The 27,463-nt window shown below is 41.5% G+C and overlaps 2 protein-coding genes across 2 annotated transcripts; one reads left to right on the top strand and one right to left on the bottom strand.

Moving 5' to 3' along the window:
- Window positions 1-2,462: 2,462 nt before the first annotated feature.
- LOC132041897 (uncharacterized) lies at window positions 2,463-4,162 on the bottom strand. The gene is made up of 3 exons (XM_059432575.1): window positions 3,883-4,162; window positions 3,393-3,775; window positions 2,463-3,083 (listed from the first exon to the last, which is right to left on the bottom strand). Exons 1-3 carry the CDS (start codon window positions 4,160-4,162, stop codon window positions 2,463-2,465), a joined length of 1,284 nt encoding a protein of 427 aa, XP_059288558.1.
- Window positions 4,163-10,340: 6,178 nt separating this feature from the next.
- On the top strand, window positions 10,341-11,739 carry LOC132041894 (uncharacterized). The gene is made up of 2 exons (XM_059432573.1): window positions 10,341-10,803; window positions 10,887-11,739. Exons 1-2 carry the CDS (start codon window positions 10,774-10,776, stop codon window positions 11,565-11,567), a joined length of 711 nt encoding a protein of 236 aa, XP_059288556.1. The 5' UTR covers window positions 10,341-10,773; the 3' UTR covers window positions 11,568-11,739.
- The last annotated feature ends 15,724 nt before the right edge of the window (window positions 11,740-27,463 follow it).

Below are 27,463 nucleotides of genomic sequence, written 5' to 3'. Positions count from 1 at the left end.
TCTAATTTGTCGCTAATGTATCAACATAGTTTTTGCGACAAAAGTTTTGTCTCCAAATTTTAGTGGTATATTAGTTAAAAATATGTGTATAGGCATTTTATCTCTTTTATTATGTAATATGGTCTATGTCGCTTGTCGTAGTATGGTCTACTATTTCAAAGAAAATTATGCTTGTGGTATATCTATTGACGGATAAAACTCTAATTTTTATTTTGTTTAGATCGAGATGTGTCTCGAATCTTTTTCTTTATAACTACAAATTTTTTTGTAGCCAATAATTGCACTAGTCAACTACGAAATTTAAGTCGTAGCCATTTCAAATTTATATTTTTTGTGACAAAATTGCATTGTGACTAAATTGTAAGTTGAACAGAGACAAATAATACAATTGTCACTAATTGTTTGAACTATTAGTGACAAAAATTAAAGTCACAATTAATTATAAAATTATGTGGCTAAAGTTTACAATGGTTAACTACATATTTTAATTTGTCACTAATGTATCAATATAGTTTTTGCGACAAAAGTTTTTTGTCTAAAAAATTTAACTTATTTTAGGACGAAAATTAGTTTGTCACAAATTGGGTACATCATTAATGACAAAATAATGTGTCACTAATAACTTTAAATTCGTGGCTAATAGTACTCAATAAATGGCGCCAACGCTTTTTTGGAGGGAAACTTTAGGGGACAAAACTTTGCTACGAATCTTTGTGTTTCGTCACTAAAAATATGTGCCTCATGTATTTAAGGACGAAATGAAACTTTTGTCACGAAAAGTGAACATTTAGTGACGAGTTTTGCACCGTAGCTAGTATTTTCGTAGCTAAATATCATATTTCTTGTAGTGATTGATTTTCCCTTGTCTTTAGCTGAGCTGGAAGATTCTTTCTACTGGCTCGTGATTGGGCCAGAAATTGGGAAAAGTCCTCAGTATTATCTGGACTTTGAGATTCTCCTGCTAAGATATGATCATTTGCATCATCATCTTCATTATCTATAGTATGACCAGCTAATGCCATGGATGCATCTGAAGGAATTTCCATGTTAAGATTTTTCATTAAATTTTTTTTGAATTCTTCCATGTATGCAGTTATCATTTCTTCTGGGGATATAACTCATTTTGTCATTTGAATTCTTCGAGCAATGTGCTGGAAGGGACTGGATATTTACCCATTTTGAATAATAATTTTCTTGAATATATCAAGATGTTTAAAATGCATTTCTGTAGTATTTGAAAATACTAAGATATCATGTATATAAACAATGATAAAATTGCTATAAGGCTTAAAAATATCATTCATAATTTTTTGAAATTCTGAAGGGGCATTTTTTAGTCCAAATGGCATAAAATTCCATTCAAATTGCCCAATAGGGACATTAAAAGCAGTTTTATATTTATCTGCTTCGGCAATTTGAATTTGCCAATAGCCAGATTTTAAATCAAATTTAGAAAATATAATGACATTATGGAGACAATCCAATAAATCCTTTTTATTAGGAATTGGATATCGAATCCATTTTAAAACCTTGTTAAGGGGCTTATAATTTATGACTAATCTTGGAACTCCACGTTCCTGTTCAGCATGTTTATTAACATAAAAAATTGTGCATGACCATGGAGATTCAGAAGATCTTATAAGACCTTTTTGTAAAAGAGAAGAAATCTCATTTTTACATAATTCCAAATATTTGAAATTCATCTAGCATGGTCTTGCTTTTGTAGGAATATTTTCTTCAGAAAAAGATTCTTCATATGGAAGAGTAACAATATATTTTTTCTGTCCCAAAATGCATTGGGATGGTCACTACAAATTTGTAATGAAAACCGATTTTTTATAAAATCTATTTTTGCCTGTAATTTAGGATTTTGCAAAATCTCTTCAATATTAAGAGTTTAAATCTCCTGTTTAAGAAAATTGACTTGTTTATGTTTATTCATCAACCTGTCTTTGATTTCATTCAGAATTCTTGATGAAAAAGGTTCAGTTATAAACTGAAATTCAATTGTTTTCCCTTCAAAGGTTCCTATAATACCTTTAGTGTCCCATTTTTAGCTAGGAAATATTTTTTGAAAAATGGGATTCCCAAATAATTTGATTAGAAATATCTTTTACCAAGACAAAGCTTTCTGATATACAAACTTTGTTTTGGCAAATATAAGCTTTTGGTAATTTGAAAGTAATATCCATTTTCTGCCCATTAGCAGATCTTAAACTATGGGTAGTTTTATGAAAATATTTTGAAGGGACTAAACCTTCTTGAATACAATTCAAATCAGCTCCACTATCAACTAGGGCAGTAAATTCTTTTTTGAAATTATAATCAATTAAAAGAGTAACTTTTATAAAAAACTTTTGGGAAGTAATAATTTCCAAGGTTTTGAGGAATTGTCCTTCTTTGCTTGTTTCTCCTTCCATGGAAGTATCTTCTATGGTGTTATCAACTGGAGTTTCCATAATCTATTTTCCTCTGCCCTCAATTCTAGAAATTCTTTCATCTAGAATAACATTATGCCTTTTGAGGATAGATATCTCCTTTTTGAGATTATCAATCTCTTTTTCTAAATCCTGAGTAGTGGCTGAAGTACTTATAATATTTCTCCTTTCTTGAAGAAGTCTTTTAACTTCTGTCATGGTATAAGGACCTGTTGATTCCTGTATTCGAGCACCAGTCTGAATTTCTGATTTGTTAGGTGCTTCATTCACCTTATCAATAATTTGGGACCTAAGCTCTGGATCTTTAATAAGTTTTAACAAATCCACTAGGTTATTACCATCTAAAACATTGATATTGGTCTCTTGGAATTGAGAAAAGAGATTATAAAACTCATCTTCTTCTCTATTACCCTTGCTAGTACAGGGCCGTCCCATTTGACATGGTGCACATTCTTCATCTGAACAGGTAGAGGTATAATTCTCATTTTCAAGAACTCTAAGATCTTCATCTGATGAAGAGTCCTCTGATTTGTCAGACTCAATACCAGAATCTTCTGGTTTTGAATTTAATAAAATTTTGTATAACGATTCTTTTAGGTCATCATCACTATCAAGGCCCTTAATCTTCTCCTTGACTTTACAATTCTTGTAAAAATGACCAACTCTGCCACACTTATAACAGGCTTTTGGATTTAACATAATCCTTTCTTTTCTTGAATTCTTTTTTCCGTCTTGTTTTCTTTTGCAAGCTTTTTTCTTTCCATGCTTGGAAAGCTTTCTTCTTTTTCTTGTGCCTATGAGGCTTTTTTACCTTTGGAATATCCATACCAAATTGTCCACAGAATTCTCCTAATTGTTGTCTTTTATTTAGACCATGTCGTTTAATCTGCCGATTTAGCTTAATTTCATTGCATAAGGCTAAACCTTCCTGCATACATGTTCCTATTAACTTACCATAAGTATAGCTATCATAGTTGATGCTAGCTTCCCCTTTCCTAAGAGCTTTTCTAACTCTTTCTGCAAAAAGGCGGGTAATCCATCTATAAATTTGGATTTCCAAAGAGAGTCATTACACTCGGGTAATTCCATAACCCGACAAAGGAATACATCCTTATACCACCTTAATGAGGTGAGGGTTTTGCATCTTAAATTCTGAAGCATGGTTCTAATGGTTTCATTATTATCAAACCATCTTCCAGAAAAATGTTCTACAATATTGAGCACTAATGAATAGACAATAGTATAAACCAAAACTGGTTCTTGTTCAGTTCCTTCTTGTTTTACAGAATTCAAGATGGTAGCACGCTGTTCTGGGGTTAAATAATTATCCCACCAGCCTTTTAATTGGCCAGTAAAACCAAAATAATCATATCAGCAATTTTGCGCTCATTATTTCCATTATTTTTTCAAATCGTACTATACATCAGCATTCTGTGTACAGTACAATAAATCTGTCTTTCACTATAACCATCTATGTTCCATTCATAGATTTCTTTACCACTATAACTGTTCGTAATTATATGCTCATGTTCTTCAACTAGAACATCTTGGGGAGTAGGGCAAGGATAGTAGTACATCCTCTGTACAGGTTTATCAGCATAATATTCATCAATTTTATTGATATCTGTTGCTAATTTGACCTTGTAATCCATATTAGGAAAATTATTACCATCCTCTGCTATTAAAGGACGAAGTTGTAAACCTTTGAATTTTTCTTCAATCATTTGTTCTAATTCAGAAAAAGGTTTTAATTTAAAATCTTTGATTTCAGGTGAAGGCTATCTACTTGGAGTAGCAACAACTTCCTGCTTTTTCCCCTTATTAAGGGTAGAATCATGTAATTTTCTTATTTAAGAAAATAATTTGTCAATTCTATCATGTAATGAAAGAATTTATTCACCCAAAATATTCATGTAAATATTAGCATAATTCTGTTGCTTTAGCATATTATTAATATGCCTAGCAATAATTTGTAAAGTATCATTTTCAAATAATTTTGAAAAAACTGCAAAATGAAGGATCTTATCCCATTTAAGCTCGTTTGACCAACTTTAGACTTATTCGAACATTCTAACTGTCTAACAATTCCTTGGACGCAGATAGAGCAAGTAATAAATGGTGACTGGTTTCAGTAGCTTATTATGCCAAGATTTTGAAAGGTAAATTAAGTGTTTATTTAAGAGAAAAACTTATTTTATAGAATATTGTGTGATCATATTCTAGTCTTGTTCTTTTATTGTAGAGTTTTTAACACATTTGGTTTGAAATTATTTACATTCGCTAGCCAATATATAAAAATACACACTAATTATGTATGTGTGTGTATATTTATTATTATTATTACTACTGATATACAAAATATATATATTTATAGGCTATCATTTTGATACTTCCTCCATTCGAAAATAAATGAATTTCTAACATCATTTTTCCAAAATAAAGGAATTTTACAAAGTCCAAAGATGTACTATTGATCCAAAATTACCCTTGTCTCTAATGGTTTTTTCAACGGCCAATTTTCACTATCTCTAATTTTAAAGAAAGTTTGGGAATGTAAAAGATAATATTGGTAAATTATTATTTTTAATGTCATTAATTAACTTTATTAAGGGTGTCATACTAAAAATATTCATTTATTTTTTATTGAGGGAGTACAACAAAAAATTGCGTGGATTGGCCTCCATATGGAATGGTCTTTAATTTTTGCCCCTCAAATTGGTGGTCTTTAATTTTTTCCCCCATTTCTCATTTAATGAAAATTTGTGGGCCAAAGTACCCTTATTCGCTGGTCTATGAAATCAGAGATTTGGCTTTGAACCCAGCAGAGGAAAAAAAAAATAACAATTTCGCAAGGCAAGGTGTCATAGCAAACTATGTTTATTCGGGCAAAAATTCCGCCTTAAGGCATAGTTTCTAAATAGTTCCTTTTCCGGCATAGTTTTGTAGTATAACTTACTTTTCTCAAAACTATGCCAGGCAAGACATAGTTTCTACGCAACTACATGGAAACTATACCTTGTGCCCAGTGGTAGAGCCAGAATAAGGGGGTTCAAAAATATAATGAAGTAGACAAACAAAGAAGTCGAGGGGTTTCAACATCTATTATATATATACAAGTGTTTTAAAAGGTGGGGGCATAAAGCGATGCGTTTTACGTCTGCCTCAGCGAGGCGTAAGCCCCGAGGCACAGAGCGTAAGCCTCATGGGACTTTAATTTTTAGTATTTCATAAAAGGATATAATTATAATAAATATTTTTAAATAGGAAAAATAGCGTAAAAATTTGAAGAAAACTATAAATATATGCTCCATCCCCACAAAAAAACTAATCAGAACAATCTATTATACGCTACTTACAAGCACAAGTGACTGCTCCTTATTTTTTTGAGATAATAGAAGACAAGATAAATAATTGGAAAAGAACATATATTAGGCATTCTAGCAATAAAAAAGGTCATGACTTTTAAATTTAATGTTTCGGTTCCTTTTTAAAATATTTGAGTAATTATTAGTTGACTTTTGAGAATTTGGGCATTATATTAAGGATTTATTTAACAAATTTTATTTTAATTTGAAGAAGCTTTCTTGGCTTACGCCCCAACAAGCCCCAACAAAAAAACTCGCCCCAAACGCCCAGACGTACGCCCTGAATTGCTGGGCGTACGCCTTTTGAGACTTTCGCCTCGAACCACGGGGCATTTTTGATACGCCTCGCCCCGAAAATGCCTTTTAAAACACTGATATATACACATAAAAAAAAAATTCACCTTATATATACAGTGCAATTTTTTGCCCAAGGGGGTTCGAATTGGCCCTTACTGGCTCTGCCCCTGCTTGTGGCATAGTTATGTAGGATAACTTAATTTCTATAGAATTATGCCGAATAAGGCATACTTTACATAAAAACTATGCCTTAAGTAGGGCTGGGCATAAATACCGAAAACTGAAAAACCGAACCGAACCGAATCGAAACTTCAACAAACCGAACCGAACCGAACCGAACTAGTTTGGTTCGGTGTTTGGTGTTCACCGTCAAAAAATCGAAACCGAAATAGCCGAACCAAAGTTTGATAAAACCGAACCGAAAAATCGAATGCGCACCGAAATTTAATACATTACCCAAAAAAATTAAAATAATCCAGGCCCATTACGTTTAAAGCCAGAAAAAACCCAATTGTAACAAGTCCTCTTTTGCATTTGTATCCCTAATTATCCACTTCAGTTAAGAAAATCAAATATCCTTAACAAAAGAAGGTAACTAGGATGTGTCTTTAGGATTAATGTATGTCCTTTATGTGTTTTCTTAATTATTCTTACGGTATGTATATAACACCTAGCAATCCTATATCATGATTATAGTTTTCAGTTCTTGTGTATCCTGTTGGTTTGATTTTGATTTCAATTTATCAGTTTTATATTTTATTGCTTTTAAGAATACGAATTAGTGTCAATGGAATCGCTTCTAATATCATATCAAAAAAATCGAATTGAAAAAATCGAAACCGAACCGAACCGAACTAGTTGGGTTCGGTATTCGGTGTCCACCTTCAAAAAATCGAACCCGAAATAGCCAAATCGAAGTTTGATAAAACCGAACCGAAAAACCGAACGCCCACCCCTAGCCTTAAGGCATAACTTTTGCCCGAATAAACATAATTTGCTATGAAATCTTGCCTTGTAATTTTTTTTATAATATGCTGGAATTCAAACCCAGAATCTCAGGGATATTTTCGGCCACTTAAAGTGCCAAAGGACAAAAATTAAAGATGAGCGATTTGAGGGCCAAAAATTAAAGACCACTCCCGAAATAGGTCATTTGTGCGAATAACCCGGAGTACAATATAAAAATCCCTTTATTGTAATTTAAAGCCTACTGACAGGTCCAATCTAGTGTGATGGGCCGAGCTTATAAAGCAGCTGAACCCACGTTATGAAATGCACTCTTTTTGTGCGGACTGTCCTTCAAATGCACAATTTTTATCAATCGAATTGTTTGGTTTTTAATTTTTGTCCTTCGCCTAAAATTTTTAAGTTTCGGGTTCGAATTTTCACTCAATCAAATTTTTTTAAAAATATCACCAGGTAGAATTTGAATTCGCAAGGCAAAGTTTTACCTGCGAAACTCTGCCTTACTTCTAACTCTGCCTAAGGGTAGACTTTTGCAGGCAAAATTCTGCCTTAAGACAGAATTTAAAGGCGTTTAATTCTGATTGAAGGTAAAATTCTCCCTTAAGGCAGAATTTTGAAAGCAAAACTCTGGCTTAAGGTAGAGTTTGCTAAGGCATAGTTTGCTTGTAAAACTCTACCTTAAGGCAAACTTGTTTACCCCGGATTTGGTAACCAATTGAATTTATGTGTGGGTATAGGATACGTACTTGAGTCTTAATATGAATCGCGGAAAGGTGATATGGATGCTTGTTTATAGACTAATGACAGGTGCAAATACAGGATAAATGCACATATAACGAGTAGATGGAGGAAGTATAACGTAAATGACAAGATTTGTATATATGTGTCTTTTGTGTTACAAATGTTCTTGAAAAGTGAAGATGAGCCCGAAGGAAAAAACCCCCCTTAAGGGGGGAGGATATACCCTATTTATAGTAGCCGGCCCATGGGCCTCATACAATCATGAATTAATAAAATAGCAATAAAAAGGACAGCCCCTGCACAGATTTGACGGGATTAGGCGCGGCGCCGCGACACACGCATAGTTGGTAGCCGACCATGATGTGACACCACCGACACGCTTCAAAGAACGGTCATAACGGACCAACGGATACACGGACAAATGAACCCTCGGAAAGAGTTATCGAACCATCGGTGGCACGAGACCGGGCCAATGGCGCCTGCGCGGCCGGCTTCGATTAAAGCGCTTATCCGGAAAGGTGTGACGCCACCCGTGTGAATTCCCGGCCCCTTTTCTTCATCCGATCCATACCTTCTCCGAATTGACTCATGTCCGATTTTTACCGTATACAGATAGCCCCCACACTTCCCGGGCCAATGATCCATCGGAGTAACGGGAAGTGGATGAATCATACAACCGACCGCCTAGATGGCCTATCCTTATCTCCTTATTTTGGCGGGAATAGTTGCGTCACGTCTTCCCCTCTGCCGGCCACGTGTCCTTCTCCGGATGGTCCGCTCCTGCCAACCGCCTTTTGCACGTCGTTTCGGGTCGCTTCGCATTAATGATGGGACACGTGGCGATCCCTGATTGGCCGTCCTCGATAACCGTTCCCCTCCTTGTGCCTATATAAAGCCCCTCATTTCCTCATTTTTTCACTTTTACGATCTGCTCTTTCATTTTTTCTCTCCTCTGCGTTCTATCTTCATCCTTTCTACAGCAAATCATTCTCGCCAACTGCTTTTCGCTCCAGTTGCTCTCCAAATCACCATTTCCTTCGTTTTCTTTACATTATTTTCCGAAATCCTCTTCCCTTCATTCCTTCAACATGTCTGAGACCACTTCTCCCGAGGCTGTGTCTCCGTCTAAACAACAGAGCAACCCCGAGACTACGGCCTCGGATATTATACCGGCCAAATTTAACTTCAATAAAGACCTCGAGGCGGAAAAGCCCTCCGCCGTCTCGGACCGGGGATATGACGTGAGGCGATATCCTTCCTCCATAACCGAGGATAAGCTTGATATAGTCAAGGCAGACTGCGGGTGGAACACACGCCCGGTAAGGGTTTTTGCACCCGGGCCGGACGAATCCATTACCGACCACCGGGAAGGGTTCTTGTACGTGTATACTTATCCCTTTACCCTTAAACTCGACCCCCCGATCGATCCGGTCATACTGGATATGTGCCGGACCTATGGTGTGACTTTGGCACAGATCGGCCCAATCGTTTGGAGGGTCGTTGCTTGCTTCCGGCTGCTGGCCGACAGAGCTGAGAAAGAATTCTCACTGGGCCACCTGATACGCCTGTATTCTCCGAGAATATTCCGGGGTGGTGTCATAAAACTAACTAAGCGCAGCCGGAACCCGTTCTTCTCGAAGATGGACGAAGACCGGGACAGGGGGTGGCTAGAACGCTACGTCCGGGTAAAAACCGAGGACATAATCCCAGCCGCCCATCAACCTTTCCCAGAGAAATGGAACGACAAGCGTAAGTTCGATCCTTTGAGCAATCGTTCTTACTTGTTCATCCGCTTTTGGTACTGTTTTCTCATTGCCCTTTCCTTATTTTTCGCAGCAAACGGATTTGTTCCCCCAGTTATTCGCAATTTGAGTGAATGGGTCACGACACTCCTTAGCCAACTTCCTTATGAGGACCAAACATGGGCCCATTTGTCACGCGGTCGATGGATCGCCCAAAATCATGGTAACGTTTGACTTTCCTTCGTTTTTCTTGCATCTTTAGCCATTCGTGGTCGCGCCTTTCTCAATCCTCGTCCATGTCTTTGTGGTTCGGGTTTGCCGGGCTCGGTGGCATCCAGATCGGAGTCGGGGGTCGCTTCCCCTGCACCGGCATCCGCGTTCGACACGGCGGGTTCTTCCCGCGTTCTTGCCGAAGCTGCCAAAAGGAAACGGCCCTCCGAAAAGGGGCGACCGTCCAAACAGAAGAAGGCAAGAAGTGTTGCCCGGCCCCCGAGAGAAGAAACGGAGCCCGACATCATAGTTCGGAAGGTTGACCTGGCTCCGCCAATGGCTCCAGTACCCGAGGAGACTGCCTCCGTTCCGCCTTTGCCTTCTATCAACGAAGGTCTCTTGATTCCCGTTCTTCCTTCAGGTGCGGAAGGAATCCTTTCCCCGGCTCCTCTTCGGTCGGTTGACTTTGTCGATATTTCAGGTGAAACTTCTTCGGAAGATACCCCCCGGCAGAGGAGAGAGGGACCGGGGGAAACGGGCCCCACCGTCGTTTACTCGGTCAAAGGATCGCCGCGAGTTCCGGGGACCGAAGCCCCCATTCATGCTCGTTCGTCTCCCGTTCATGAACCTGTTTCTACTGCGGAGCCCCCGGTCTTTGCCAGAAACATTGAGTCCACGCCAAGCTCATCTATCCCGGCTCCGAGGGTTGAAGATTTTGAAGATATGTTTTCATCCACTCCTCCTGCTACCGGTGACGCTGCGGGTTTCGGCCATCTTTCAATTCCTCGGGTCACGAGGTCGTCTACCCGACAGTCAGAATCTGGCTCTAGAGATAACCTGGTGAGCATCTTCCCAGCCCCGAGCGTAGAGCCAAGAAGAACAAGATCGGCCGTAATCACCGTCCCCGAGGATTGCGGCTTTCTATCGCGCCCTGTGGGAGTAGCAAGCTATTTGCGACCTCTTGTCTCCGACTCGGACAAGCGTAAAATGACCGGGGTCACCTAGCAGTGCCTTATGAACGAAGGCATGCACGCGGGCAACCGGGTAAGACCCTCGGCCACCACCCTTGTATATTGGTAGACTTTATGCTTACTTCGTTTGATTCTGCATGTTTGTTTTTCTTGCAGAGTGTGGTACTGGTCAACGAGGCCTTCATCCGGGTCCAACACGAGATGGACGATCTTCGAGGCCAACTAGATGCCCAAGGCCGAGAAACGGAGAAATATAAGCATCTCCTCCGAGAGAAAGAGGAAGATTTGGGTCGGGCGGCCGTTCTTGCCAACCTTCGTCCCGAGCTCGATGCGGCCAAGGACGAAAATCGTCGCTTGAAGAGTGAATTGGCCGCCATGACCGATTATAATCGAAGCCTCGAAGCTGAGAAGATTGGCCTTAGCCGAGACAAAGCCCAATTCTCGTCGAGGCTGGACGAGCTGGAGACCACCATATCCCAACTCCGGGGGGAACTGGATTTGGTGAAGGCCGATGCAACGGGCCTAGCCGAGAGGAACCGGCTACTGGAATCTGATACCGCTCTGTACAAAGAACGCATGAGAGTTCTCGAAGAGAAAGCGGAGGAGCGGTCTCGGATATGTGAGGGCTTAAAAGCCGAGCTGGGGGCGGCGGCCAGTGCCAATGATGTTCTCAAGGCCGAGCTAGAAGCTGCTATTCACATGCGGAATGTTGCTGTGGCAAACCGGGCCGAGCTGGAGGCTAAGTTGGCTAAAGTCGAGGCTGATTTGGAAGAAGCCTGGAAAGGCGTGGAAGCGGCCGAGGCTCATACTGCCATTGTCGCCGAGTACGAGAAGTGAAAGTCTCGGCGGCTCACCCTCGAAGAAGCCGAGAGCGGATTCTCCGATCTTCCGGCCCTGATAAACCAGGCCAAAGAGATGGAGGAGGAGGCAAACCATGCCCTTGAAGCCGACTCAGATGATTCCGAACGAACCGAGTCCGATCATTCGCGCTCCGGTATCCAAAGATAGGATTTTTTACTTGGATTTTGCTTTTTGCTTTTGCTGGCCTTTTGACTTTTGATGTAGAAGTATTCCTTGTAAAAGTATCTTGTGTATACATGAAAGTTGCACCCTTCTTGTTTCTTCATTTGAGTGCTTGTTTTTATTTTGCCTTGAATTATTGGTCCGTTTTTGGACAAGATGATCCGTAGTCATTGATTAATTCAGCCCGTAGGATTTACCAAATGTTTTGTGACTTCGGATCTTTCCGTGCGGACCAGCATTTTTCGTGACCGGTTCGCAATGACCTCGTTGGTCTCGTCGAATTTCGACCATAGTGCCCGGTGTAGGGCGTATAAATTGCAATATCTGTATTGCAAGTGTTTGTACATATGAGAATTTTCATTTCTTGTATCTTTGCCGTAGCAAACGCTAAATGGGACACAATCCATTATGATCGTTTAGTCCTTATATCGAAGGCGGTGGCCGGTGGCCAGCCTTTGTTCAAACACTAAATGGGACACGATTCATTATGATCGTTTGGTCCTTACATCGAAGGCGGTGGCCGGTGGCCAGCCTTTGTTCAAACACTAAATGGGACACGATTCATTATGATCGTTTGGTCCTTACATCGAAGGCGGTGGCCGGTGGCCAGCCTTTGTTTTTGCCGTGGCAAATGCTGAGCTTCTTTGTTTCCCTTTATCGTGGCAGGCTTCGATGTGGGTACTGTGCTCCCCCTAACACTGATCCGAGCTTCGAGGTCGGGTGAGTGTTATCAAGCCCCCAATCGGAAGGTGTGACCTCGGGTGTCCGAATGCTGGCCCTTTATCTTTGTTGCGTAGCACGTTGTACTTGTTGCCTCATTAAAAACCTCGTCGGAAAACCCATTTTGGGACAAAACCGCACTAAGGAAAAGAGTGCAACACGTGCTTTCAGTTCTAAATTCTAATTTTATGCTGTCCTTGATTTCCTGCAAAAGAAAAAATACGGTTACAAAAAGTAAATGGGAAGATCATACCTTAGCAGTAGTATCTTTTTAGATGGGCTATGTTCCAGTTGTTGCGCAGGCATTGCCCATCCATGGACTCCAGCTGGTATGATCCTTTGCCCGTTATACCGGTTACCTTGTACGGTCCTTCCCAGTTCGGTCCTAGCTTTCCCTCGTTGGGGTTCTTTGTATGTAAGGTGACTTTTCGAAGCACCCAGTCCCCAACTCGAAAATGCCGAAAGTTGGCTCTCCGATTGTAGTATCTTTCCATTCTCTGTTTTTGGGCAGCAATTCGGACCAATGCGTTTTCACGCATCTCATCTGCGAGGTCGAGTCTTACGGCCATGGCCTCCCCGTTTAATTCCTCGGTAGCATGCCTGAACCGGAGGGTCGGTTCACCAACTTCAACGGGGATAAGGGCTTCGGCCCCGTATACCAATGAGAAAGGGGTCTCGCCCGTGCTAGACTTGGCCGTGGTTCGGTAAGCCCATAGTACTTCCGGTAATACTTCCCTCCAATGGTGCTTCGACGCTTCTAGCCTTTTCCTTAGGTTTTGGATTATTGTTTTGTTTGTGGATTCTGCTTGTCCGTTTGCACACGGGTGATATGGGGTCGACACAATTTTCTTGATCTTCAAACCCTCGAGAAAACTGTTAACCTTGCTACCCACGAACTGAGGACCATTATCACAAGTTATCTCGGCGGGAATGCCAAAACGGCAGACAATGTGATCCCAAATGAAGTCGATAACCTCCTTTTCTCTGATTTTTTCAAAGGCCTGCGCTTCAACCCACTTAGAAAAATAGTCGGTCATAAATAAGATAAAACGTGCCTTACCTGGCGCCCAGGGTAACGGACCCACGATGTCCATCCCCCACTTCATGAAAGGCCAGGGTGAGACCACCGAATGCAGCAACTCCCCGGGCTGGTGAACCATTGGGGCATGTCTCTGACACCCGTCACATTTTCGGACAAAGTTTTTTGTGTCTCCGTCCATCTGATTCCAGTAATATCCGGCCCTGATAAGCTTTCGGACCAGAGCTTCTGCGCCAGAGTGATTGCCACAGGTTCCTTCATGCACTTCCCTCATCACATACTCCGTTTCCCCGGGGCCCAAGCATTTAGCCAAGGGTCCGTGGAAAGAGCGTCGGTATAATTGGCCGTCCACCAAGCAAAAACGGGCAGCCTTGGTTCGTAACGATCGCGACTCCTTCGGGTCACTTGGGAGCTTATCATTGCGCAAGTAGTCAATGTATTTGTTGCGCCAATCCCAAGTCAAACCTGTTGAGTATATTTCGGCGTGTCCGCTTTCTATGGCCGTTTTTTATAGTAGCACCGTTGACCCGGGGTTGACTTCGTCCCCTTCGACCGCGGACCCCAAATTTGCTAATGCATCGGCCTCGCTGTTCTGTTCTCTCGGTATGTGCTGCATGGTCCATTTTTTAAATTGGTGAAGCACCACTTGGGTTTTTTCGAGGTACCTCTGCATCCGTTCGTCCTTGACTTCGAACGTGCCATTCACCTGGTTTGCGACCAAAAGCGAGTCGCATTTTGCCTCGATAGTTTCTGCCCCCATGCTTCGAGCCAATTCCAAACCTGCAATCATAGCCTCATACTCGGCTTCATTGTTAGTCAATTTGGTAGTTTTAACGGACTGTCGAATGACATCCCCGGCCGGGGCCCTAAGGACAATACCAAGCCCGGAACCTCTAAGGTTCGAGGCCCCGTCCGTATACAGAGACCAAATGCCCGTGGCCTTCCCCGAGGTCAGTAGGAACTCTTTTTCGACCTCGGGGACCATAGCTGGGGCAAAATCTGCCACAAAATCGGCCAAGACTTGGGACTTGATGGCAACTCGAGGTCCGTATTCGAGGTCGTAACCGCTAATCTCTCTGAACCCCACTTTGTAAGCCTACCCGACAACTCCGGTTTATGCATGATGTTTTTCAAAGGGTAAGTAGTTACTACACATATGGGATGGCTTTGGAAATAAGGTTTAAGTTTTCTGGAGGCACTCATCAGTGCTAATGCCAACTTTTCCAAATGGGGGTAACGGGTCTCCGCGTCCCCTAATGTCCTACTTACATAATAGATAGGGAATTGCGTACCTGATTCTTCTCGGACCAGAACGCCGCTTACCGCCACTTTGGAGACAGCTAGGTACAGGAATAGTGTTTCGCCCGCCTTCGGTGTGTGCAGTAGCGGGGGGCTAGACAAGTACTTCTTCAAATCCTGTAGAGCTTCTTGGCACTCGGGTGTCCAATCAAAATCGTTCTTCTTCCTGAGCAAAGAGAAGAATCGGTGACTCCTGTCCGAGGATCTTGATATGAAGCGACTTAGTGCTGCGATTCTTCCGGTGAGTTTCTGAACCCCTTTTATGTTGTTCACCACCTCGATATCCTCGATGGCCTTGATCTTGTCCGGGTTGATTTCGATCCCTCGGTTTGACACCATGAAACCCGAGTGAATGCCGATCTTACTCCGAAGGCACACTTCTCCGGATTGAGCTTCATGTTGTACTTGCGAAGCACATCAAAGGTTTCCTGCAAATGCTTTAAATGGTCCTCTGTTTCCAGGGACTTAACAACCATATCGTCAATGTAAACTTCCATTGTTTTCCCTATTTGTTCTTCGAACATTCCATTAACTAGGCGTTGGTAAGTTGCACCGGCATTTTTTAATCCGAAAGGCATGACATTATAACAGTAGGTCCCGTATCGGGTGATGAAGGATGTTTTTTCTTGATCCTCCGGGTGCATCCGGATCTGGTTATACCCGGAGTAAGCGTCGAGAAAACTCAACATCTCATGTCCGGCCGTTGCATCGATCATCCTATCGATGTGAGGCAACGGGAATGAGTCCTTCGGACATGCCTTGTTTAAATCTTTGAAATCAACACACATTCGAAATTTGTTACCTTTCTTGGGCACTACCACAACGTTGGCCAGCCACTCCGGGTATTTCACCTCCCGGATGGAGCCTATTTTCAAAAGTTTTGTTACCTCGTCCTTCACGAATGCGTGCTTAGCCTCCGCCATGGGCCTTCTTTTTTGCTTCACCGGGGTAAACTTCCCGTCCAGGCTGAGTTTGTGAGTTGCTATTTCTGGTGATATACCTGTCATATCTAAATGCGACCATGCAAAGCAATCGGCATTAGCACGGAGAAACTCAATTAATTGGCGCCTGAGCTCCGGGGTGAGCCCCGTGCCCAGGTATACCTTTCTGTCCGGAAGATATTCCAACAGGATGACCTGCTCCAGTTCCTCCACAGTTGACTGGGTCGCATCCGAGTCATCTGGCGTGACGAACGATCTGGGTACCTCGTAATCTCCCTCTTTATGTACCGGGTTCAACCCGGCGCGCTTTGATTGCTATTTGGGAACTTTTCCTCCGGTTGCATCTTTCCCTTCGGGCTCTTTTGGCCGAGGTGCCACTTCCTCTACTGCGAACATTTCCCTTGCTGCGGGCTGCTCGCCTCGGATGGTTTTTACCCCTTCCGGCGTGGGGAACTTCAATAGCTGATGTAGTGTTGAAGGCACGGCCCTCATGCTGTGTATCCAAGGTCTGCCCAGTAGTGCATTATATTTCATGTCCCCCTCGATCACGTAGAACACCGTCTGCTGAAGGGTGTCACCCACATTTACTGGCAGTGAGATCTCCCCCTTCGTGGTTTCACTTGCCATATTGAACCCGCTCAATACTCGGGCCACTGGTACGATCTGACCGAGCAGTCCCAGCTGTTCGACCACTCTCCATCGGATGATGTTGGCCGAGCTACCTGGGTCAACCAAAATACGTTTGACCTTAGTTTTAAAGACAAGTATAGAAATTACCAATGCATCATTGTGGGGCTGGATGATGCCCTCCGCGTCTCCGTCATTAAAGAAGATAGATCCCTCGGTCGAATGATCTTGAGTGCGCTTTTCACGAACAATAGAAATCCTCGTCCGCTTCATTACCGGCCCTCGAGGGGCGTCAGCGCCCCCCACTATCATGTTGATCGTATGTTGGGGTTCGACAGGTTCGGGCCTCTGATAAGATTCTCGTTCCTTATAATGATTTTTGGCCCGTTCGCTCAGCAGGTCCCGGAGGTGGCCATTTTTCAATAACCGGGCTACCTCCTCTCTCAATTGGCGGCAATCTTCGGTTCTATGACCGTGGGTTCCGTGATATTCACACATTACGCTCGGATCCCGCTGACCCGGGTCCGACCTCAATGGTTTAGGCCATCTTACATCGGGGATACGTCCAATAGCCGAGACAAGTCCCGAAGTACTAACGTTGAAGTTGTACTCCGAAATTTTTGGCGGAACTTTATTACTGGCGGAACTTCCGGCATCGCTCCTAAACGAGAGTCCCCGAGTGTTTGCCGGGCGTTCAACCCGCTTGCTGCCCCGTCCAGAGAAATGGCTTGGACTCTCGATTAATTTATCCGACCTGAAATTTTGTCTCTCCGAATGGGGATATGGCCGAAACCTCTCTTTCGATGATTCGGACTTCGTTTCGTATCCCTTCCTTGGTGCCTCGAAACCTCTATTTACTTTGATCCTTACCGGCGGGAGCTCGAATTGATCGTCCTCCACCCGAATCTTCGACTCATACCGATTGTGGACGTCGGCCCATGTTACAGCCTCGTATTCTAGCAAACTTTCTTTCAATTTGGCCGAAGCCACCGAACTTAGCATGTTGAGTCCCTTCGTGAAAGCCTGCGCGGCCCACTCTTCCGGCACTGGGGGGAGTTCCATCCGCTCCCTCTGGAACCGGGTAACGAACTCCCGCAATAGCTCGTCGTCCCTCTGGGTTATCCGGAAAATATCAGCCTTACGGGCCTGCACCTTTATGGCACCGGCATGGGCTTTTACGAAGGCGTCGGCGAGCATTTCAAAAGAAGTGATTGAATGCTCGGGTAGATGGTCGTACCACGTCAATGCCCCCTTCGATAGAGTCTCTCCGAATTTTTTCAACAACACCGACTCTATCTCATCTTCTTCCATATCATTGCCCTTTATAGCACAAGTGTATGAAGTCACGTGCTCATGCGGGTCCGTGGTGCCGTCATATTTCTGAATATCCGGCATCTTGAATCTCTTCGGGATCAGCTTGGGGGCCGCACTCGGAGGGAAAGGCCTTTGAACATACCTTTTTGAGTTTGGCCCTTTTAGCAAAGGTGGAGCCCCCGGTATCTGATCCACCCGAGAGTTGCACGTCTCGACCCTCTTTTCGGTGGAATCCACTCGCTTCGCCAAAGTTTCGAGCATCTTCAGAACCTCGGTGGAGGAACCGGCTCCAGAATCATTACTCTCGATCGTCCGTGGCTCGTTCCTTCCAATTTCCACTGTACCCTTAGCCTTTTCCGGCCCGGCATCCCCTTGTCCACTCTGCAACCGGGCAATCGCCATTCCTTGCTCGGCAATTGCTGCTCTTTGTTCCTGCAACATCTCGAAAATCAAACGCAAATTAATGCCATCATTTGGTGCCTCCGGTTCTCTCTGGCTTTGGGTCCGAGACAATGTAACGGAGTTATGAGTTCTCAGAGGATCAGTGGCTGGTAGGGCGGCATTCTCTTGATCCACGGTGTTTTGTCGATTGAGGCCCTCCCTCGAGTCAATGGGGTTCGGGTCAGCAGGATTTGGTAGTCCCCGTGGTTCGCTTCCCTCATTTTCTGCCACAATTTCGGTGTTATTAACGTGACCAGATTGTCCGACGTCAGCCATCGGTCCGTTTTTGACGAGACGAATGAGGGGTGGAAGTGTTACGATTTAGATGGGTACGATAAAAATCAAGACTAAGAACTATTATCCTAGCCCCACGGTGGGCGCCAAACTGTTTACCCCGGATTTGGTAACTAATTGAATTTATATGTGGGTATAGGATACGTACTTGAGTCTTAATATGAATCGCGGAAAAGTGATATGGATGCTTGTTTATAGACTAATGACAGGTGCAAATACAGGATAAATGCACATATAACGAGTAGATGGAGGAAGTATAACGTAAATGACAAGATTTGTATATATGTGTCTTTTGTGTTACAAATGTTCTTGAAAAGTGAAGATGAGCCCAAAAGAAAAAAAAAAAAACCCCCCCCCTTAAGGGGGGAGGATATACCCTATTTATAGTAGCCGGCCCATGGGCCTCATACAATCATGAATTAATAAAATAACAATAAAAAGGACAGCCCCTGCACAGATTTGACGGGATTAGACCGCGGCGCGCGCCGACACACGCATAGTTGGTAGCCGACCACGATGTGACACCACTGACACGCTTCAGCAACGGTCATAACGGACCAACGGATACACGGACAAACGAACCCTCGGAAAGAGTTCTCGAACCATCAGTGGCACAGAGACCGGGCCAATGGCGCCTCCGATCGGCTTCGATTAAAGCGCTTATCCGGAAAGGTGTGACGCCACCCGTGTGAATTCCCGGCCCCTTTTCTTCATCCGATCCATACCTCCTCCGAATTGACTCATGTTCGATTTTTACCGTATACGTGTTACAATTCCAGCATTTTCCTAATTTTGTCCAATAATCAAACGACTTTACATTTCGAGTTCCCATTTTACCCCTTAGATGCATTTCTTTTCTGAGTCTAAAACCCTCTGTTTCGCTCCACTAAGAAGTCCTAATTAGTGTAATCTTCAGTACAAGGTAAGTTTCTATCCTACTCTAAAATTTGATTTTCAAGGTTAGCCCTTCCTCGGGTAGATTTTGATTCGGGCCAAATGTGCTCTTTTTGTTACTGTTGTGTTACCCATGTAAATTTAATATATGTGCCGTCAAACCTCTATAGAGTGAGAGTGTTTGTCTGGAAATTTTATGACTGCTACAGTGAGGTGCTTTTATGTATATATATAAGCATAACAATACTAATTTCAAAAAAAGATATGTATGTCTACTGACATTTGATGTTTGGATCTGATTTAGCTGTTATAATAAAAGACCATTTTTTTTTTGTATTTTTATATGTTATAAACAAAAACAAAATATTTGTTAAGTTTAAAATCTCAATTGATTTTCATATTTCATTAATTGGAAATTGAAAAAACCTAATAAGTCCATAGCTAGTTATACCATACATATAAAGAATTAAAATCTAAGTAACATATGTATTTAACATTGATTAAAAATTTTGATATTTTATGTTTGACGTAAGAATTTTACAATTGTAAGTTGTTTCGTAAATTCCAGTCTCTTAGTGATAATATAACACTTGAATTGATGAAGATTTTCGTCCAAACTTTCAACAAAAGGGAATTCAATAGTTTTCCCTTGGAAATTGGAAATTGGAAATTGAAAAAACCTAATAAGTCCATAGCTAGTTATACCATACATATAAAGAATCAAAATCTAAGTAACATATGTATTTAAAATTGATTAAAAATTTTGATATTTTATGTTTGACGTAAGAATTTTATAATTGTAAGTTGTTTCGTAAATTCCAGTCTCTTAGTGATAATATAACACTTGAATTGATGAAGATTTTCGTCCAAACTTTCAACAAAAGGGAATTCAATAGTTTTCCCTTGAAGGCTGTCTAAGAGTTTAACAGTTAATTCTTCTATGGCACTCGAGTAACAGTAGGTTGAGGCTCTTTATTAGGGAAATAAGTATCAAATTTATTCAAAATCGGTAGATAGGAAAGAGGTGATTTTGAAATTTTGCAAGACTAAATTAAATAACAATGAGAGATTAAATATAGTTTTTTTCTTTAAGATATTTGTATTTAAAATTTACTATGTGCATTGACGTCAATGATGATTAGCATAAATATTTTAATATTATATTTTTATACATAATATATTTCTTACAAAATATTATTACACAATATTTGAGTATGACTGTTATAAAGAGGTAATTTTACAAAGAGTGTACCGCTATAATGAATGTCGCTGCTGCTATAGGTAAAATGCTGTTATAGAGAAGTAAAATATAACATGAAAAATCGGTTCTGAAAAAAATCATGCCGTTATAATGAAATGTTGTTATAACGAATGACAATTATGGAAAGGATTAACTATTGAATTTGTTCTGAAGAAGTAAAATAATAATGGAAGAAGTTGATTTAGGAACTCCTCACCAACTTATTGTTTCTCAATCTCAATTAGGGACGGCAATTGGGGCAGGGTAGGGCAGAACCTTAACGGAGTAGGGAAGGGTGGAGTCTTAACGGGACGGGGCGGTGCAGGTGAGGGCAGGGTAGGGCAAAACTCATTTTATGAAAAAAATTAGTGGGGCAGGGCAGGTAGTAGGGGAAAACTTCTTAGATTTGTAAGCTGAGGAATTTGACAAACATGGTGTGTTAGTATCCGTCTGACCTCTAACCAAGCTTTTGTGAAGTACCATAGGCATAGTATTAAAGAATTGCAGCATTCTTAAAGATCAGCAGATATTAGTTAAATTAAGTCAATTTGTTGGTTGATTTTTCAATCATCTTCGTAATCTTCGACTTAAGAACTAAAATCGATATACCTAATTAGGTTTTTTATGGATGTTCTCTTCAATTTTTTTTACCGCCAAATATGTTCTCTTGGTGTGAGCCTCCACCAAAATCTTTAATCGAGTCCCACAACAATATTACTATTATGTGAAGAATTAGGTGTACTTGGTTGCATAGGCAGTACAAAAATTCAATATTGCTATATTACTTCAGGTTAAGAATATGTATACACTGAACCTAGTATGCTTTACCTACCGTGACATCTCCTGATTATTTTACGGACCATAGGGTTAAAGCCGGATTAATTATTTAAGTCAAGATTGCATGACTTAAGTCAAGCCTCCAGAGTTCTTTGGTACTGATGCAGAGGATGCCTATGAGTTCATTATTAATTTCCACGAGAGGATCCATAAGATGGGGGCAGTTGAGAAGTACGGAGTAGAGTCTGTGACTTTTTAGCTCATAGGGGAGATGCCAAGTTATGGTGAAGGGCGTTTGTAGAGTGTAGGGCAACGAATTTTCCTCCATTGACTTGGACTCAGTTTTACCAGATTTTTCTTGAGAAGTATGTTCCTCGTACTTGGAGGGACTGAAGGCAATACGAGTTCAGTAATATTGAGTAGGGAAATTCTTCTATGGCTGCTTACGAGTCCCGATTTCACTCATTGGCTCGTTATGCTCTCCAGCTTTTGCCTACTGAGGAGGAGAGGGTTAGACATTTTGTGAAGGGGTTGAATACCGCCCTTCAGTTGTCGGCTCTTCAGCTGGTAACCAGGGGTTGTACTATTCAAGAGGTTGTGAATTGCGTAAAGCCTGTTGAGGGTGTCTGTCAGGATGGCTACAACAAATATGCAGAGAAGAAGGCTCCAAAGGGTGGTAATTTTAGTGGTACATTTTCTAAAGGACGGGGGTTCCCGAGTTACTCGGGTCGTTGGTTCGAGACTATGCCGGCTTCGGTTGGAGGCTCATCTGGAGTCGTTCAGTACTCTATCGACGGGCGGGGGCTCTCAGTCCCGAGTTCCAGATCAGGGAGGTTATTTAGCTTCTTCGGTGTCAGTTCAGAGGCCCATTCTTGATCGTGCCTGCTTTAAGTGTGGCGAGCAGAGGCACATCAAGAGGTTTTGTCCTAGACTCAGGCACGGTAACCAGAGTGGTTAGTTTCAGGCTTCCAGACCCCCAGTTCCTTCATCTAGAGGAGGGGGATCTTTTGGTGGGAACCGTGCTCAGACTGGGCGGGGTGGTCATATGACTGGTAGAGGTGGCGCTCAACCCAACAAGGGCGGTAATCAGGCTGGTAGGGGTGGTGCTCAGACAGTTCAGGGGGGACCGTAAAGGTTTTCAGGATAATGGTGGGCGTGCCCATCTCTATGCTATGCCAGGCAGGCCAGAGGCCGAGGGCTCAGATGCAGTTATCACAGGTACTATCTCAGTCTGTCACCGGCAGGCTTCTGCACTATTTGATCCGGGCTTCACATTTTCATATGCGTCTGCTTATTTTTTTAGGAGATCTTCTATGACTTGTGACTTGCTTAATACTCTTATTTTTGTGTCTACTCCGGTTGGAGATTCTGTGGTTGTAAATAAAATGTTTTGATCTTGCACTGTTACGATTATGGGTTATGGTACCTGGGTAGACTTAATGATTTTAGACATGGTAGATTTCGATGTTATTCTGGGTATGAGTTAGCTATCTCCCTACCATGCTATCCTAGACTGTCATGCTAAAATCGTCACCTTAGCCATGCCCGGGATACATAGACTTGAGTGGAAGGAAGCCTTATTCCCTCTCCAAAGAAAATTATCTCTTATGTTCGTGCTAAGAAACTAGTTGAGAGGGGATGTTTGGCTTATTTGGCGCATATTAGTGATACTGATACTGAGATTGCACCACTTAAGTCAGTTCTTGTAGTTTGTGAGTTCGTAGAGGTATTTTCTGCGGACTTACCCGATATGCCTCCAGACCATGATATTGATTTCTGTATTGACTTAGAGCCGAGGATTCACCCTATTTCTATCCTTCCATTTTGTATGGCTCTAAGAGAGTTGAGGGAGTTGAAGGAATAGCTTCAGGACCTTCTTAATAAGGGTTTTATTCGCCCGAGTGTCTCTCCATGGGGCGCTCTTGTGCTTTTTGTGAAAAATAAGGATGAGACTATGCGAATGTGCATTGATTACCGCCAGTTAAATAAAGGCACCATTTGGAATAAATATCCTATTCCTCGCATTGATGATCTATTTAACCAGCTTCAGGAAGCATGTGTGTTGCTCTAAAATTGATTTGAGATCGGGCTACCATCAATTAAAGATTCGGGTGGAGGATATCCCTACGATGGCTTTCCGGACTAGATATGGGCATTATGAGTTTCTTGTCATGTCTTTCGGGCTCACTAATGCCCCTGCTGCTTTTATGGATTTGATGGACCGAATTTTTCAGCCATTGTTAGATTCTTTTGTAATTGTATTTATTGATGATATATTGATTTATTCGAAGAGTAGGGAAGATCATGAAAAACATCTGAGGGTTGTCCTTGGATTGTTGCAGGATAGAGAGTTATATGCTAAGTTCCCCAAGTGTGAATTTTTGATTGATTCGGTGTCTTTCTTGGGGCATGTGGTTTCAAAGGAGAGAATTATGATTGATCCCAAAAAGATTGAGGCTGTAAGAGATTGGTCTAAGCCCACATCTGTGATAGAAATCTGCAGCTTCTTCGGGTTAGTTAGTTACTACCGCTGGTTCGTGAAGGGGTTTGCTTCTATTGCATCACACTTGACCCATTTGAAGCAAAAAGAGGTACCTTTTCAGTGGTCCAATGAGTGTGAAGAGAGCTTTCAAAAGCTCAAGACTTTGTTGACCACAACACTGATTCTTGCCTTACCCGTGGAGGGTAAGGATTTTGTGATTTATTGTGATGCTTCCCGTTCAAGTTTGGGCGCTGTGTTGATGCAGGAAGAGAGTTATTGCCTATGCTTCCAGGCAATTGAATATTCATGAAATGAATTATCCTACTTATGACGTAGACTTGACAGCAGTGGTGTTTGCATTGAAGATTTGGAGGCACTATCTTTATGGTGTCCATTGTGAAATATTCACTGATCATTATATCCTGCAGCACGTGTTTACTCAGCGGGATTTAGATTCTAAGCAACAACGATGGATGGAATCGTTGAAGGATTATGATATTACTATTTTACACCATCCTTGCAAGGTGAATGTTGGCTGATGCCTTGAGCAGAAAGTCAGCTAGTATGGGCAGCTTGGCTCGTCTGGTCACTTTTGAGTGTCCGTTGACCATGGAAGTTTAGGCTTTGGCTAACAGTTTGGTGCGGCTTGATTTATCCGGTTCTGGCAGAGTGTTGGCTTTTATTGAGGCGAGATCATCTCACTAGATTAGATTAAGGCAAAACAATGTGATTATCTGGGTTTATACAAAATTCGGGACAAGGTAATGAGTGGTGAGGCTAAGGAGGCCGTGATCGATGAAGAGGGCGTATTGAGAATTAAAGTGCGTGTGTGTGTTCTTCGAGTGGATAACTTAATTCAGACGATTTTAGAGGAGGCCCATAGCTTTAGATATTCTATTCATCCTGGTACTACAAAAATGTACCGTGATCTGAGGCAGCATTACTAGTGGACTAGGATGAAGCGTAATATAGCTGACTATGTTTCCAAATATTTAAATTGTCAGTAGGTTAAGTACGAGCACCAAAGGCCCGGTGGTGCTCTTCAGAGGATGTCCATTCCTGAATGAAAGTGGGAGATGATAGCCATGGATTTTGTGGTGGGTCTTCCAAAGACCTTGGGTAAGTTTGATTCGATCTAGGTCATTGTTGATCGGTTGACTAAGTATGCACATTTTATTCCGGTCCAGCTTACTTATAATGCCGAGAAGTTAGCCAAGATCTACATTCATGAGGTTAGACTGCATGGGGTTCCTATTTCTATCATATCCAATAGGAGCACGACGCTTACATCTCGATTTTGGAAGAATCTGCATTTGGAATTGGGTACTAGGTTGGACCTTAATACAGCTTTCCACCCCCAGACAGACGGTCAGTCCGAGTGGACGATTCAGGTTTTTGAGGACATGCTTCGTGCGTATGTGATTGACTTCGGTGGTCACAGGGACCAGTTTTTACCATTGGCGGAGTTCGCTTATTATAATAGTTATCATGCGAGCATTGATATGGCTCCATTTGAGGCACTTTATGGGAGGAAGTGTAAATCACCTATTGGGTGCTTTGATGCGTTCGAGGTAAGACCTTGGGGCACTGATATGTTTAGAGAATCTCTAGATATGGTCAAACTGATTCAAGAAAACTCTTAGCAACTCGTAGCAGTAGGCGAGGAATGAGGTATGCGGATCGAAAGGTCAGGATCTTGAGTTTATGGTGGGGAACAAGTATTGTCGAAAGTCTCACCCATGGGGATTTAGGCTTCAATATACCTAGGTTTGTCTATAGAATTCTACCATTCGGTCAAGTATTTATCTCTATTTCTCATCCCTTTTTTATTCAATTTCTCATCCCAATTTCGTTATCCTTTAATTCCGCTAGTGTTGAATTGGTGTTTTTTCCCAATTCAAATCGTATCATTCCCTTATTTGTTACTTGCGAGTTGTCCGCTTGATTGCAAGTTTATCCAATTGCAAGCTTATCCCGAAATCATGTATTTGAATGGACATCCATAATACGGTGTATTTATAACATTCCCTTGGATGTTCAATGTAAATAATGTGCCTCATTAAAATCGTACTAGAAACCCAAAGGAAAATCTTAAGGAAAAAGAGTACATATCTAGTAATACACATTACCAATCGCCCTCATTAAACCTTACTAGGAAAATCCAAAATGAGAAAAATCTTCGATTAAGGAAAAAGAGTACAACGCGTATTTTACTCCCCCAATCAAAAAAGCATCACATATTTTTCAAGATGATGTACTCCGATCTTGTATACCAAATCATATCTTGATGTTCGTTGTTGCTCTTTGTGATCGCATTTGTCAAGTTATCATTTTTCGAATCGGTTGATCATATGATCTTGATTACTTTTATAATTTGACCTGTCATGTAAAACAACAAGATATAATAGTAACCAAAACAACGTGATATAATAGTAAGCTCCTTAAGCGAATAGACATGTCTAGATCGAACACTTATGTCGATCGTATCAATATCCTTATATCAAAAAAAAGAAATGACAATAATATCCGTTAGGATAAACACATTTATATGATGACTTTCATTTGCAATACGCAATTGATCTTATTTCAATATCTCACAGAGAAATCATATCACGCTCATAGTTATATTAATATATATATATAAATACATCAATGGCATAAATATATGGTGTTTACGAACCAAATTAATTTTGCAATATTCTCATTTCAATTATGCCAAGTCATATAGGTTGTGACAACATCCATCGTATAAATATAGTGACATCTTCTAGAGAAGTTGTTACACCTCGATTTTTTTTTTTTTTTTACCTTGCCGTTGTAAGTAAACTAACGTAAGCTTGGAGAGGTCATGAACCCTTGCAAGGCTAATGAATACTCTTTACAAGTGTTTAGAAAGTATCTAAAGGTTCCGAGATCAAGCAAATTGAGGAAAATAAGTTTGTCGAAAATTTAAAAAATATTGATAGAATTTTGGGTCAAATTTGGAGGGGTATATCTCCTAGTATATTAGGAGTTTTAAAGTGTTTCAAAAGCCTAAAATGAAGTTCGTCAAGTCTAGTTTCCAACTCAATAAACCACTCGTTTATACGACATCGGACTAGAGACTTATGGACGTTACAAGTTAGGCTGATAGAGCAGAAACGCGCACTATAGTAGCCGCGCTACTACATTACTGCTACAGTGCCACCGACTTTATCCACCTATAAAAGGGTCAAGACCCCATTTTTTTCACCCAAAAAAATCAGATCAAAGGCAGCACACACAAAGGGCAATTATGTCATAAAAAGTTGAGGGTTTGAAGTGATTTTGGTTAACCGAAGTTTTGCAAGTAGATAGTTATGGTTCTAGTATTGTTTTGCGGTGGATTTTGGTGTGAATTCAGTAGTTATTGAAGATATTGCTGTCTTGACAAGAATAAGGTATGAATCTCTCCTTATTAATGTTACTTTTGGTTTATTTACTAGAGATAAAATCATTAAATTGTTAAGTAGCGAGTCAAGCTAGTCAGGAATTGGAAAACATCGTGTGCGATGTTTCATGCAGATACATAATGGTGTTAGAAATGATGTTATGGATGTTGGTATTGTCGTTATTGTTGTTAGTTGTTGAATTATGATTTCAAAGCTAGGCATATAAATAAGG

The sequence above is a fragment of the Lycium ferocissimum genome, unplaced genomic scaffold (assembly GCF_029784015.1).
Source record: "Lycium ferocissimum isolate CSIRO_LF1 unplaced genomic scaffold, AGI_CSIRO_Lferr_CH_V1 ctg122, whole genome shotgun sequence".
Classification (NCBI taxonomy): Eukaryota; Viridiplantae; Streptophyta; class Magnoliopsida; order Solanales; family Solanaceae; genus Lycium; species Lycium ferocissimum.
The sequence above is the reverse complement of the archived record's forward strand: the minus strand, read 5'-3'. Positions and strand labels throughout refer to the sequence as shown.